At 32.7% G+C, this 14,717-nt stretch overlaps 1 protein-coding gene across 2 annotated transcripts; it reads left to right on the top strand.

Annotated features, from left to right (window-relative positions):
- Positions 1-450: 450 nt before the first annotated feature.
- LOC110995575 (activated CDC42 kinase 1) lies at positions 451-13,024 on the top strand. Of its 2 annotated transcripts, XM_022262789.2 has the most exons (11): positions 451-517; positions 670-830; positions 1,171-1,421; positions 1,803-2,217; positions 2,780-2,981; positions 5,003-5,198; positions 5,725-5,850; positions 6,557-6,633; positions 8,869-9,078; positions 9,538-9,651; positions 10,169-13,024. In XM_022262789.2, exons 2-11 carry the CDS (start codon positions 744-746, stop codon positions 10,957-10,959), a joined length of 2,469 nt encoding a protein of 822 aa, XP_022118481.2. In that variant the 5' UTR covers positions 451-517; positions 670-743; the 3' UTR covers positions 10,960-13,024. The 2 variants fall into 2 exon arrangements, with proteins under 2 accessions (XP_022118481.2, XP_022118480.2); XM_022262788.2 differs by having other exon boundaries at positions 467-830.
- Positions 13,025-14,717: the final 1,693 nt, after the last annotated feature.

Consider the following 14,717-nt stretch of genomic DNA (forward strand, 5'->3'; position numbering starts at 1 on the left):
AGATTCAGTTTTATGTTTGAAGTTTGAACCCATATATTAACCTATTAAGTAGGTACTTTTTTAAGGAAATAAGAACGCTATACGGAATGTACAAGCTTTTTATCACAACATTTATATTTAATAATTTTAGCACAATATATCCTATAGTGTACAAATAAGATTATAGTAATAATTAGACATATTCATTCATATTTCTTGACATATGCCAAACACAACTTAAAACATTAAATAAATAAATCTTTTGTAGTTTCATAATAAATTTGAAGTCAACGGTAAACTCTTTGTATGGCGGCAAAAATAATAAATTGTGCGTTGTTGTTTATAAGAAGGCCTTATGTTTTCAGAAGACGTATAAAATTAGAATACATACTCGTAGAATAAAATAACCTTTCCGAAACATACTGTCAACTGTCAATCCATGATTAATGATGTCATTGTCATTTTTGCATCGAAGTTCGTATGTAAAAAAAACAAGCATTTTTTGTGCAAAGAAAAGTTGATGCTACGGTTTAAAGTGGTTTGTTCGTTTCTGAATTGATAAACGTTTTACGTTACTAAGATAAATTTTATCTTAAGTTTGTTTGTGTTGCGTATTGATAGTAAATAAAACATGTCAAATCCAAGTACAGTTGGATTGGCATTATAATTTTCCTATAAATTTATTCCCAGACCTTGTGTATCCTGTTTATTATGCTTCCATAAAAAGAGATATTTACGAAACAAGAAATGTTTATGGTATAAAAATGGATTCCGGAACTGATTGGTTATGTGAAATTTTACAAAATGTACAACTCGAACAATTTTATTTACCCATCCGCGATCAACTACAAGTAAGTGATACAATACCAATGATTTTTTTTTCGGTTTAATTAACGTATTCGTTAAATATTAAAAATTATTTCTCTGCTTGAGTTACATTTTGTTTTAAAGGTAATGGTGATAATATTGACTAAGATATTACATCTTCTTAATTCAACAGGAGTGTTTATAGCCTAGATTCTCACCAGTGTTGTGTTGTATGTAAAATTCAGTGTTTCCTTATGTTAATTTAAAATTCAGTTGCTACATTTTAATATTTGATGTGAAATGAACAATGAAATTGCTCCTCATCACACCTCTCAATATTTATTCTTGGTTAACAGCTTTTCTATATGAAATGACTTGTTTCAGATCACTAGGCTTGCACATTTTGATTATGTCCACACTGAAGATTTAGAACGAATTGGTATAAGCAAACCTGGTATTCGTCGACTACTAGATGCTGTACGAAAAAAGAAATTGCAATTATGGAACAGGAAATTTTGGAATAAACTCTTTGGCTCTTCAGGTTCAGTTTCAAAAGAAAAGACAGAGAATATATTAAGACCTCAACCACAGACTGAAGCTAGAACTACATGCATTATATTAGAAAAAGATATTGTGTAAGTTGTGAATTCATAGAAAAAGGCTTTTAAGATTTATCTCTCCATCAAATTCAAGGTCAAACATAGATGTAACATAAATTCGATGAATGTTAAACTGACTCATTTTACTATTATATGCTTAAAAGTTTTCAATATTTCTTTTCTTCAAATAATAGTGAAATTTTAGTTTCAATATAAAGCCAATTATAACAATGGAATATGAGTAAATACATAGTGCACCTGTTTTACTGGTTTTAGTACAACAGTATCAGCCATGAGCCTTGAAATACATATTATGTAAAATTGAGCCTTGAACCTAAAGAATAATGTATTGACGAAGCTGGACTTGACTAAATGAGTCACGGCGATTATATTATTTCATAAATACTTTTTCTACAGATTACACAATGAGTTAGGAAAAGGATCATTTGGGGTAGTACGCAGAGGTGAATGGAAAGTCTCGGAACTAAATCAAACCATAGCTGTAGCAGTTAAAGTCTTAAAGGCAGATGCATTTACACAGCCTGGAATATATGATGACTTTAGAAGAGAAGTAGAGGCTATGCACAGCTTAAAACACCCTAATCTCATAAAGTTACACGGTGTAGTCTTCCATCCATTGATGATGGTCTGTGAATTAGCAACAATGGGTGCTTTGCTTGATTATATTAGAGCTCAAAATGGAAAAGTGTCGTTGAACTACATATCAAAATGGTCGGGACAAGTTGCAGCTGGCATGGCTTATTTGGAGAAAAGCAGATTTCTACACAGAGATCTTGCATGTAGAAATATTTTATTGTCTAGTTTAGATCTGGTAAGTGTCAATGTTATTACTTTAATTAGGCATAGTTAGGATTATTAAATCACGCACAACGGACCTATTGAGAGTCTAAGTGCGGAAACGGAGTCCCTACATACAATTATTAAAATTTTCCTTATAAATATTCTCTTTCAAATAGAATATGCTTTGAACTACTTATGAATTACATTAAAGCCTATAAGTTGTTTGGACTTAATCAGAAAAGAAGGCTCCGATCTCAAAAGTTTCAACTCTTCAAACTTCATATCTGAAATATGTTTATAATCTTATGTTTGATCCATGTTCTAGATTTCATGCTTTAAATTCATATTACGGCTTTATTATGTGGTCTTAGATTTAATCTATCTATCCCTTAATTATTTTAATACATGGAACCGGCTTAAGCCTGATATGTTGATTTTGTCTAAAGGATCTAAAGTACTTCTCACAATGTTCTTTTGAATGTTACTGTTAATTGCAAGGATAGCCACAAAATATCTATCAGAGCTGTGATTATAGTGCTATGTATTTAAACTCATTTATTAACTGTTTCCTAAGTTATGTACATTTATTGTAGGTTAAAATAGGTGATTTTGGTTTGATGAGAGCATTGCCAGACGCAGATGATTGTTATGTGATGAGTGAGAGACGGCGTGTGCCATTTCCCTGGTGTGCGCCAGAGTCCTTGAGGTCGCGACAATTCTCACATGCATCGGATGTTTGGATGTTTGCGGTTGCATTGTGGGAAATGTATACTTTTGGGGATGAACCTTGGATAGGTAAGAATTAATATAAAAATACTACATGGCCTACAGCACTTGTAGTTTTACCCGCATTTGGTAGTGTTAAAGCTTCAACAATCTAAATATTAAATGAAAATTATTAAAATCAAATGCCAATAAAAAATATTCTCAATTTAATTCATTCTGTAGTGTGATGTTATAATATTTAATTAATTTTTTTTGAAAGATTTTTGAAAATATAATATCTTCAGTCAACATCAATGTAAAAAGAAATTTCCATAAGCTAAATGGAAAGCATGTTATTAGACGTATATTTTTTGTACAACAATAGACGTTAATAGATCGTGGGACCGTTCATGATTTCTAAAGCATATATGGTTTATATTACCAATGGTTATATACATTTGTGGAACATTCTGCTCCTTGTATGCTGGTCCAGGGCAATTACAGCCACAGCACACACGCATTACAGATTTGAAATGAATCGAAGGGAAAATGGGATTTTTTTCTTTGATTATTGTTATTTTATGTGGTTATGTGTGTGTGTTTTTGTTTGTAATAAATGATATGTCTGTCTGTCTGTCAAATCTGATATACGGAAGCCTACCAACGCTCGTCCTTCGAAGCTTAGTACCCATTCCTGAACTGTCCTAGTTTTATGAGACGGATGCCTCTGCATGCTCATCCAAGACTCCAGGATGTTTTCGAATTCAAATTCAAAATCATTTATTCATGTTGGTAACAGAATGTACTCTTATGAACGTCAAAAAAAGAAATGTAATGTATTTAAATGCTTCTAATTTTATATTTACCACTAGTTAATTTTACTTTACTATTGCCAGTTCTGAAATCAAGGGCGTAGAACGGAAGAGAACTGGCAATGAACTCTCCGCCACTCTTTAACATTACTTAACACTGAAAATGTTTTGAAGTGAAAAAATACAGGCTATTGAACAATGTATTGGTTATATGTATATGGTTTAGATAGCAATTCTATCGTATAACGCGTCTTGTGCCGTAAACGCATTTTTTATTTATCACACGTATACAGTGTGTAAACATTGTGAATATAGATAAACACATACATGGAGCGATCATATACTGTAACATGATTCTTTATTGGGACTTTTACTTTTGTAATAATTAATTTACAAAGAAGTTTCACTTCTGATGTGTGTACTTTGTATTCACGCACTATTTTTTTGGTAAAACGTCTGCCTTCGTCGTCCTCGCCAGTAACCGAATGAATCACATCGTGCCATTTTTTTTAATTGGCAGAAGATGGAGTAAGCATTTAAAAAAAAATCTAAAATATGTTTCAAAAAACAAATAAATGTGCTGAAATTAAGTTAATGAGTTTGTTATAGGAGAGTATTTTTTTCTTTAAAAATTCTTACACATAATGCATTGTTTTAATAAATGAAAACATTTTTATTTAAAAAATAATTCTAGTAAAAGTTTGACGGTTTGTTTACTTATTTCAATACATTACACAAAATTAAAAAAAAAAAACTTATACGCAACTCTTGCAGTGGAAATCACTTGTTCCAATCAAGGTCCCCCGGCACACCTACATATTCAGTATCAGCAAATTCGTGTATATGATTTCTAAGTTATTACCTCTTTTTCTGTATTTTTTGACGTTCATCTGTGTTACCTACATGAATATATTTGGTTTTTATTAACAACTTCAATTAAAATGTGCTAAAGCTTGCAAGTACTGCCGGCACAGGTTTTCTCAGTGCCCGCGGAAAACTAGTGGATACATACATAGAAGGCATAAATAATAATCCAGTAGCAGTCAAAATATGTTATAACGAATAGATGTTTTAAAGTACCTAATACAATCAATTCAGCTGGGACCTTTGATTTTGGTATAACCAGTATGTTGTTCTAAACGATTTTGACTATATACATATATAATATATGTATATCATTTTTTGTCTTGTATGCCTATTTGTAGTATTTACAATTTTCATAACCTACGTAGTAACAAAAAATAATGAAAAAAATATGAATATATATTTATTGTATATATAATAGTCTTTTTTTAATAGGGCTAAATGGTTCGGAGATATTGCGTCTGATAATGCGCGAAGGACAGCGTTTATCGGCTCCCGTGGCCTGCCCACCTGACGTCTACATGTTGATGATGCAGTGCTGGGACCTAAACCCAAAAGAACGACCGACATTCTCCGGTATATTACAGTATATGGATGTGAATAAATTCGAAACTGCTCTTGCTGATTTAAGGTGAGTTATTCTTTATGGATTTTTAGATTCGCCTTTTCTCCTTTAATGCCATTTCCCTCATGATATTTTCCTTCATCGTACGAGTGTTGAATACGCACATAGACGATTTTTGCAAGAGAACCGAACCTATGACCTCAGGATTGACTCGCACGTGGAAGCCACTAGGCCAATAATCGTTTAAAGTAAATTAATTATTGAAGCCTTTTATAAATGTGACGAATACTTAAATGATACTACTACTAATAGTACTAATCCTTGGTATTGATTTGCTCCAGTTTAAACAATTTGTATTAAAAATTTGGCGATTGAAAAGAGTGGCGGAAAGTTTCTTGCCAGTTCTCCTTACTCGCTTTACGCCCTTGACTTGCGAACTGATGGTAAATGTAAATTTACGATTAATTAAATTTGTTTTTTACCTATACGAATGAAGATATTTTTGAGTTTGAGTTTCATACATATAATAACTCGTAGAAAAAAAGATATTATAGCTTCCCTTTAGCCTCTATTTGAGTATACATTGTTACAGCTACAGAAAGCAAGGTCAGATGTCAATAGAGGCAGGCGACGCCATTATTCTGATTGATAAACGTATCGAGTTGCATTGGTGGAAGGGGCAGAATCAGCGAACACTAGAAATTGGATTATTTCCTAGGTAAATAATATAGTATATAAAATTTAAATATTTATAAAAAAAAATAAAGAAGGAATTGGTTTATGTCATATTAAATATCATGGCAATACGAACAGTTAAACAATTGTTGTCAATACAAATAAACAATGTATTATTTAAAAAACCTGACTGCTACATATCTTTAGTCTTGCACACCTTATTTATTTTTCCTTATCGTAATCGTATCGTACCATAATGATTTCTTGTATCCGTACTTTTAATGTTAAACGAAAAGCTGATAAATAATATTTACAAAAGGTTAGGTTGCGCCCAAAGTTGCGGAAGTGAATTTGATGACGTCATTTTTGTTTTGCTTATTGGTTGGTCAGTAATTTTATTTTGAATTAAACATTTTGATTTTGCTTTTGATAAGCTCGCTGTTTTACACCTTGTCTTTAATAGCTTGGACTGGTTTTTTATAACTATCAGTTGTCATATTACAAATATTAACAGAATCAATAATAATATGAAGCACGCAACGCAAAATATAGTATATTTCTCAAGTTTGTAATCTATAAAATGTTTAACTCAAATTAGAATCAATATATTCTGTCAAATTATATATTTACTCTCGTATTTTCGTGTTACCTTCTGACAGGCTTTGATGCATCTCTCGTTACCTATTGTACATAAATCAGTTTATTTCTCAAAATGCTTTTAAGTACATAGTTTGAGTATATTTTTTCAGTACAATCGTAACAGTATCGAGGAATAAGAATGTCCAAGCTGTCAAGAAAGCTCAAACATTGTCGCCGAGCAGACGAAGTAAGTTATGCACATACATACGATACACACACACAGATCACACACACCTAACTAATACTTAACTAGTCGGGATTTTTTATAATTCTACGATCAGATCCTACAGTAATATAATAGGCCATACACATTATTATATCACGCCATCCACGGAGGAACTTGTACGTGTAATTAGGCGGTATTTCATGTTTTCCATTATATAAATACGACAAAGAAAAAAACGGGAAACAGAAACATACATTTTGAAAAACAAATGCACGAGTAAATAGCTGTAAAATTGTATTTGGAATTCCTAACTAAAAAGGAGATATTTGGCGTCTCATATAAGTAACACAATGTACACTTATGTACGTCAAAAATGAAATATATCTGAAATGCTTCTAATTTTACATTTACAAATCAAAGTCAGTTCTCAAATCAAGGGCGTAGGAACGGAGGAGAACTGGCAATAAACTCTCTGCCACTCTTCCATCGTCAAGTTTTTTTTTACACAATGTTTGGCCAGGTGCAACTATTACACACGATCCACATGATGTCTTTAGTAATTAAAAATAATAACATAAATGAAAAACAAAGATTTGTCTTATATCATATCGAAGCCATTTAAAAAATATTTTATTACTCAACTTGAACTTGTCTTGAATATTGGATTTAAATACATATTTCTGTAGTTTCTTGCACAATTAAACCCTTTTTAAAAACTTACGATAATAAAAATCTAAATAAATGAGCAATTATTTATTTTATTTAAAAAGTAATGTGGGAGTGTCTACGTTGACTAATCTATTTAAATAAATAAAGGTAGAGTTTAAGCAATGATTATTTCTATGGAAAACCCTATTAATCACTGCTTAAGAATGTCAGATAATTTTATTTTGAAAATTAATATTCGTAAATAATAATATAAAAAAATCAGTGACAACAACCTTTTTAGGTCCAGTCCTCAGATTTCTGTATATATTTCGTCAATCTAATAGGCAATAAGTTGATTAGCCTTCTGTGCCTGACACACGTCGTCGACTTTTTGGATCGATGTTTTTCTTCACCTTACGAGTGAATTTAATGCGCACATAGAAAGAAAGTTGGCACAGCCGGGTGTCGAACCTATGACCTCAAGGATTATAATCGCATCCTGAAACTACTAGGCCAATACTGCTAAATACTACATAAGCTGTGCTAATATTATGAAACAGGTGATATTTCTCTACAGCGTGCTAATCAAGGTCTTGTTGTACGTGTTACTTGTACATAATGAGTTGTGAACTTGAATATATATGTACAAGTACGTATGATGTATTATTTATTGATCTGGACTCATATTTTAAATTCGACTTTGAAAAATGCGAACACATTACATTTCGACAGGTATTTGACATCCGTGGTCCAAATGAGTGGATGTCAAATTATTTGCTCAAATAATGCCAATTAGAATCTTATACTGTTACATAGGTCTGCGACGCAAAAGTGTCTTGGCCTCCGAAATTAAAATCTTACAGCATTCAGTGATCAGTGCCACCTCCCGCCAATTGCCGTTCCGCTGCAGCAGGACCTCTTCCACTCTGTCGATCCAGCGGTATCTAGCCCGACCCACTACTCGCTAGTTGGGAAGGCCTGATAATTTATATTAAACTTTCTTATACAATTAATATAAATTCGTTAAATAAGTGTTTCATTTTTGTTTCGCTCAGATACGTAAGATAAAAAATGACGTTAGGTCTTTGTATAGATACATAATAGATGGATTAGTATAGTGCTTCGTGGCCGTATTTGGAACACAATATAAGCTCTGACACATATCGTACAGTGGGCAGATTTGGAGAGTCGAAACTAATATTTATCGTATAATTTAGGAACAGTTCACGAAATTGTCATAAAATCTAATAAAAATCGTTCGAACGTTAAAATAATGTTACGAATTTTTATTTTTTTTAATGAAACACAAATATTCGTATCAAATTATTTATTTAATTATAAGTAATCTAACAGCTTACTTAATACATATTATTATACAAAATACACAACACAACACACAAAGCCAAAACAGATTACACAGATTAACAAACCATATATAAAAAAACAGAAAACAAGCATTAAAAGACAAAGTTACGTTTAAAAGAAAAACAAAAGAATAAAATTAAAAAACTGCAAAATTAAAAAAAAGAATTTATTAATACTACTTAAAAAAAATATGATAAAAAGAAACGGTGGAATACTGTAAACAGTGCTTTTAAACATGTACAGATTCTACCAACACTCCACCAGTGACGGCAGATGAATCTGTGATCCTTCGCAAGCGCAGAACGATAGAATCGACTCAACCGACGACAACACGAGCCGGGAACAACGCTAGCAAACACTTCAACTATAATAAACTTACGAATGACAGGACATTGCAGAATGAAAGGAATGCGAGGGCAGCCAGAGACAACCAGGCGAAGAGCCTGAGTCAAGGTAACTTCAAAAAAGGAGGTTATATTCAGTTTAATGTACATTTCTTTCAGTCTTTGTCGACAAATTTCTGGATTTTTCTTTAGTTGTCGCCCGGATCTGGCCAAGATTTTTTTATTTATATACACTTAGTTACCACGAAAGCATGATAAATAAACAGGTTACATAAGTTATGAGACAAAGACAAAGCTGACCAGCTTTATCGATAAAAAGAGGTTTCCTTCAGACAGCCCTGAGATGGAACAAGATTTTTAGAAAAGGGGACATTTGAACAAACTTACACATTTCTGTGTCATATTCTTGTAATAAATTATTATTATTATAAACGGTTTTGACTTATTTATTACCACTCTAACTGTAACATTAACTTTCATCATTATTTAGTAAAATTACAATCTAAATGATAACTCTGAAAGATATATACATATGTATATGTATAAATATATATATGCTATTTTATAGTGAAGGAAGACCTCCTCATTGACTTAGACCTTCCGCCGGTGACAGGTGGCGCCACTAAATCAGCCAATCAGAATCTCTCGTTACTCGACGAACCCATTGATGTACCTGAAGTTGGTAAGTTTCTTTCGCAGTTTTTTATATTTTCCAATGACGTTTCAGGGTTCCTGTTAACGAACTTCAGGTAACTAAAATATTAAATTAATTTATTAAACAAATTAAAAGTGTAATGTGCTTATCTGATAAGAAATACTGTGGACACTCAAAGTGGCTCGCGATTCACGCTTTAATTTCGACAAATTCTAGCGAAAATACGGATCATAATGCAATTAAACTTATTTTATTATTATCTACTCCACTATCTATTTAGTGTTAATTTGTTTTTTTCTTCTGTGTCTGATAGATGTTGATATTAGGTAAGACATGCCGGTTTCCTCACGATATTTGCATTTACAAATAAAGAGAGAAAGTCAGTGCACAGTTGGGGATTGAACCTACGACCTCAAGGATTAAATGTGCTAAAGCTACCTCAACACACCTCACATATTTAGTCACATGTTTACTTAACAGGTTTTCATTATCGAAAAAAACATAATAGTCTTAAACCTAATATTAAGTATATTTTATTTTGCAGGACAAGAAGCGGACTGGGGTCAGCAAAGTATAGAAAGCCTTCCCACCTATTCATCCAATGTCCAAACCCAACCGAATCTATTTGGTGCTAAATCATTAGACAATCTCAATTTTTCCACGCCTAGTACATCTATACGAAACGACCCATTCGACACGTCACAATTCTCAATATCCAGACCTTACGATACTCGACCGAATTATGATATAAATGATACTCAAGAATCTCATACCTATCCCAATCTAAGTTATAATAACGCCGTATCCACTCATACAAATCCCAATTCGGATTTAAGTGTGACAAATTCCTTGGCCCAAATCTCATTAGACGATAGAATATCGGACTCCCTGAATCTCAGATCGAAAAACACGAATCTTCAAAACAGCGGTCCCTCTACGTCTGACGATTTTCCTGTGTACAATAACTTCGATATTAACCCGGAGTTTGCGTTGGAGACCTTTGATTATTACTCGAAGTCGAATAATCAGAGCGCAAATTACGAGAAGAACATATACGTGCCGAATGATGAGAGCGAGAAATTGAGGAATTTCAGCGAACAGCTGGAGAATTCCAAGAATTATTCGGCTTTTAAGTATCAGAATGATTTGGGGTATGGGTACGGGGCGTCTACGTCTCGACGGGGTTACGACGAAGTGGGCGATAACGTGTATAGTGAAATCGAGAGTCGGTACTACGCGCCTACGTATACGAACGCGTGCTTGTACGACGAAGTGTACGAACCGACGCCCAGACCGCATCGACCTGCGCCGCCTTGCCCCTCCAAACCGAAATGATCTGGTATTTTTTTTAATTAATAGTATGTCACAGTAGTTCTATCAACGTATAGTTCGATCGTCTTGGTACTTGAAAAAAAAAATTGTGAATAAACGACGCGTAGGAAATAACATTTTTGTGTGTTCTCATAGCTATTTTTATATTTATACTAACTTTTATGTTTGACTTCCGTTTTCATTTATCCTGTCTTTGTAGTGTTTATATATGTTTCTTACTAATGCCGATGTTTTCTCATGTTCTTCAAGCTACTATGTGGTGCTTCAAATACTTTCTGTTTGGTTATTAACAAAAAACGAACTATTTAAAAATTAATGAATCTTATTTTGACACAACTATTGAGGGTAATTATTTAAATTCGAGGGTAGGTCAAATCGTGGTAAAGCTATGTTAAAAACTTACCTTGCCTCCAAAAGTATTCAATGTAATTGGAAGTGAGACTTTAAAACGCCGCGGCCGGCGAGTCTCGTTAGTTTGTGATTGGTCTAACGGAACAATACATTAGCTTGGTTCTAGTCTTAAGATTTTGTTCGTTTGTGATTACTCTAACGGATTACGTAACAATGAATAGAAAGCAAATTTAGTTTGAAAAATGTTAATGAAACTACATCGTACGTTTTTTGCCCATACATGGCGAGAGAAAATGCACTTTTAATAAGAGAAAATCTACTTCGGCGCAGCTGATTATATTGGAAAAGTTATACAACACCCCGACTTATACCTCGCATTTCTTTACTCGTGACTAACTTCGGAGCAGGTATACGTGATATTCTGAGTATAGTTTCAGTGCTAAAGTTTAACTTACGTATGACACTCAATAGCTGATTTATAGGAGTGGTACGTAGTCGAAATAAAAATGTTTCTTCGGTAAAGACATTAGAAATGATATTATGCCTACAAATACGACAATTATTTTAAAGAATATGTATTGAAGTATTGTATTTTTTGAGATTATTTTAATACTAAAAAAGTTTAAGTTGTGGCAATTCGCTAAGAATTTTTGTTAAAAGGTTCTTGTATCTTCCTGGATTTTTGTCTCGTATTAAGACAGTATAAAGTAATGAAACTGTAACAAATAACAGGCAAGTGCATGAACTATTTTAAATATAAAAATATTAGATTTATTGAAATTTGTTTAATATTCGGACTACGTCTTTTTGTAAAGCTAACAAATTGACGCGCAGAAAAAACAGCCAGTCAGGTGGAACATGTATCTTTAGTATAGACAATAATTTATATTATGCCTTCCAATACGACACTTATTTTAAAGAATATAATATATTGAAGTATTGTATTTTTGAGATTATTTTAATACTAAAACATGTTCATAATTGATGTATAGCTAATGAAAGTTATGGCAATTTGCTAAGAAGGCTAATAATAATGTAATTGAGAGGTCTAACGGAGCAATAGATTAGCTTGTTTCTGGTCTTAAGATCTTGTTCGTTTGTTTAACGGTCTTGGTCTAATGGAACAAGAGATTTGTTTGTCTCTTGACTAAATATATCATTCGTTTTTAAGTGGTCTAACGGAACTATAGATAAGCTTCTCTCCGGTCTAAAAATCTGTTTTGTTTACGTTTGGTCTAGCCAAATAAGAGGTTTGCTTGTCTCTGGATTAAATATATCATTCTTTAACGGAACATAGAGAAGCTTGTCTCTGGTCTAAAGATCTTGTTCGTTTGTGATTGGTCTAACGGAACAATAGATAAGCATGTCTCCGATCTAAAAATCTTGTTTGTTATTGATCTAACGGAACAAGAGATTAGCTTGCCTGTAAACAAAATATATCGTTCGTTATTAATTTGTATATCGGGTTTATAGATTAGCTTGTCTTTAAAGATATTGTACGGAAAAATGCGGCCGCGTTTCGCCTTCCACTGTTAGTTTATCGGTGCCTCTTTATGTACCTGCCTAAGTTTGAATGTTTATTTTTATATAGATATAACTCGAATTTGATATTTTAGTTTAAATGTAAAAATGTACAGTATTGTAAGTAATTATTGGCAGTTTTAATACCCATACGTGTGTATAACGCTTATATCACAATAAAGAGATTCTTATGATTTTCGTGTGTTTATTATTTTATATATAATTATTTTATAATCCCATTAACTATAATTACATTTAATTTGTTTTGTATCTTTACTAATACAATATAGAAGGCTAGTTAGCATACTGAACTGATTTTAATAATTTTTACCAGCCAGAAGACTTGCAAAGAAATCTGGGTATAACTGTTGAATTTTCTTAGGAACATTTAAAGATCAGAGTTGAAGAAGCTTCATAATGTCTACAAAAAAAGCCAACGACATACAGGGCGTCCCAAGACTGGAATCTCAAGGCACCTTAAATATCGTAGATATTTCAGCAAAATATCGGCACCTTAAATATCTACGATATTATATATATTATATATTATTATATTATATATATTTTGCTGAAAAAACACTTATTTTATTTTGAAAAGTAAGTTACTGTATTTTCCTAGTATTTTGCTTTTAATTTTTTGATACCAATTAAGAGAATGAAAAAAAAAAGTAATAAATCTTTTAAGTAACAAATTATTTAAAAAAAACGTACCTAGTTAAATAAAGTTTTTACACAAATATTTGTAGGTTTAAGTATTCGTTATACATTTTTTTTTTTTTTTTTTACACCCCGGGCGAAGTTTTCCCCGGGCCGTGGAAGTTCGATCTAGATTGAAACGCGTGATTGTGTAATTTTTATTTCAAAAAAATTGTAGTAAAATATAATTTAAATACTTAATGTCTAATTATCTTATACATGTTTTAGCTCATTACACTTAGTTTAACAGTTTCCAGTGTGGAAACAGCACGCCGCGTCCGAACGCGACACCGAGCCATCCGTCAGTGTCGCAGGGGTGTTACAGCCCCTGTTCTGTCTGCGGACACTTTGCACGATCTTGTTGCAAAACTCTTCCAGGCATGTCCGCAGGTCGCCGCGGGACACGAACTGTGGGAGCTGGTCTTCCGTTAATGAGATTCCAGTTTTCTCCCCCCCCCTCGTGCCTCGCGACCCCATACATGGGACAACTAAGCAGACAGTGCAGGGACGTTTAAGAATTAGGTTAGTAGAATTAGGTTAAGTTAAATAAAATACGTTTATTTTGGAACATAAGATCATCTAGGTATCACTTATTCCACGTCAATCAATTCGAACTTGTAGGCATCCCTACTCATCGGCAAAGAAGACAGAGGGTGTAGGCCGAGAGAAAAAGTCGGCGTAAAAAACTCTCAGTACTCTTTTAAAAAAGCAAATCATCAAACAATATTTAAAACAAATATATCAAATTAATTAGAGGTAGCCTGCCCAGCACTAGTCCCAGGCCCTTTTATCAACTAGATAATCAATAACTTTATAGTAAGTCTTTTTACACAGCTTTTCTTTAAATACATTTCTTAAATTTATTAAAAGGCAGAGATAAAAGAGCCTCTGGGATTTTATTAAAGAAGAGTATCCCTTTTCCCAAAAAGAATTACTAACTTTACATAGTCTAGTACGGGGAAATTGCAGCCTGCGTTTGTTCCGAGTATTGACATTGTGCGTATGTTCTAATCTAGTATATTTATCACTATTTTTGTATACAAACATAATATTTTCATAAATATATTGCGAGGGAAAGGTAAGTATATTAATTTCCTTGAATTTATCTCTGAGAGATTCCCTACATTTTAAATTATAGATTGCACGAATAGCCCTCTTCTGCAGAATGAAAACAGATTCGACATCAGCAGCGT

Source organism: Pieris rapae, chromosome 11 (assembly GCF_905147795.1).
Source record: "Pieris rapae chromosome 11, ilPieRapa1.1, whole genome shotgun sequence".
NCBI lineage: Eukaryota > Metazoa > Arthropoda > Insecta > Lepidoptera > Pieridae > Pieris > Pieris rapae.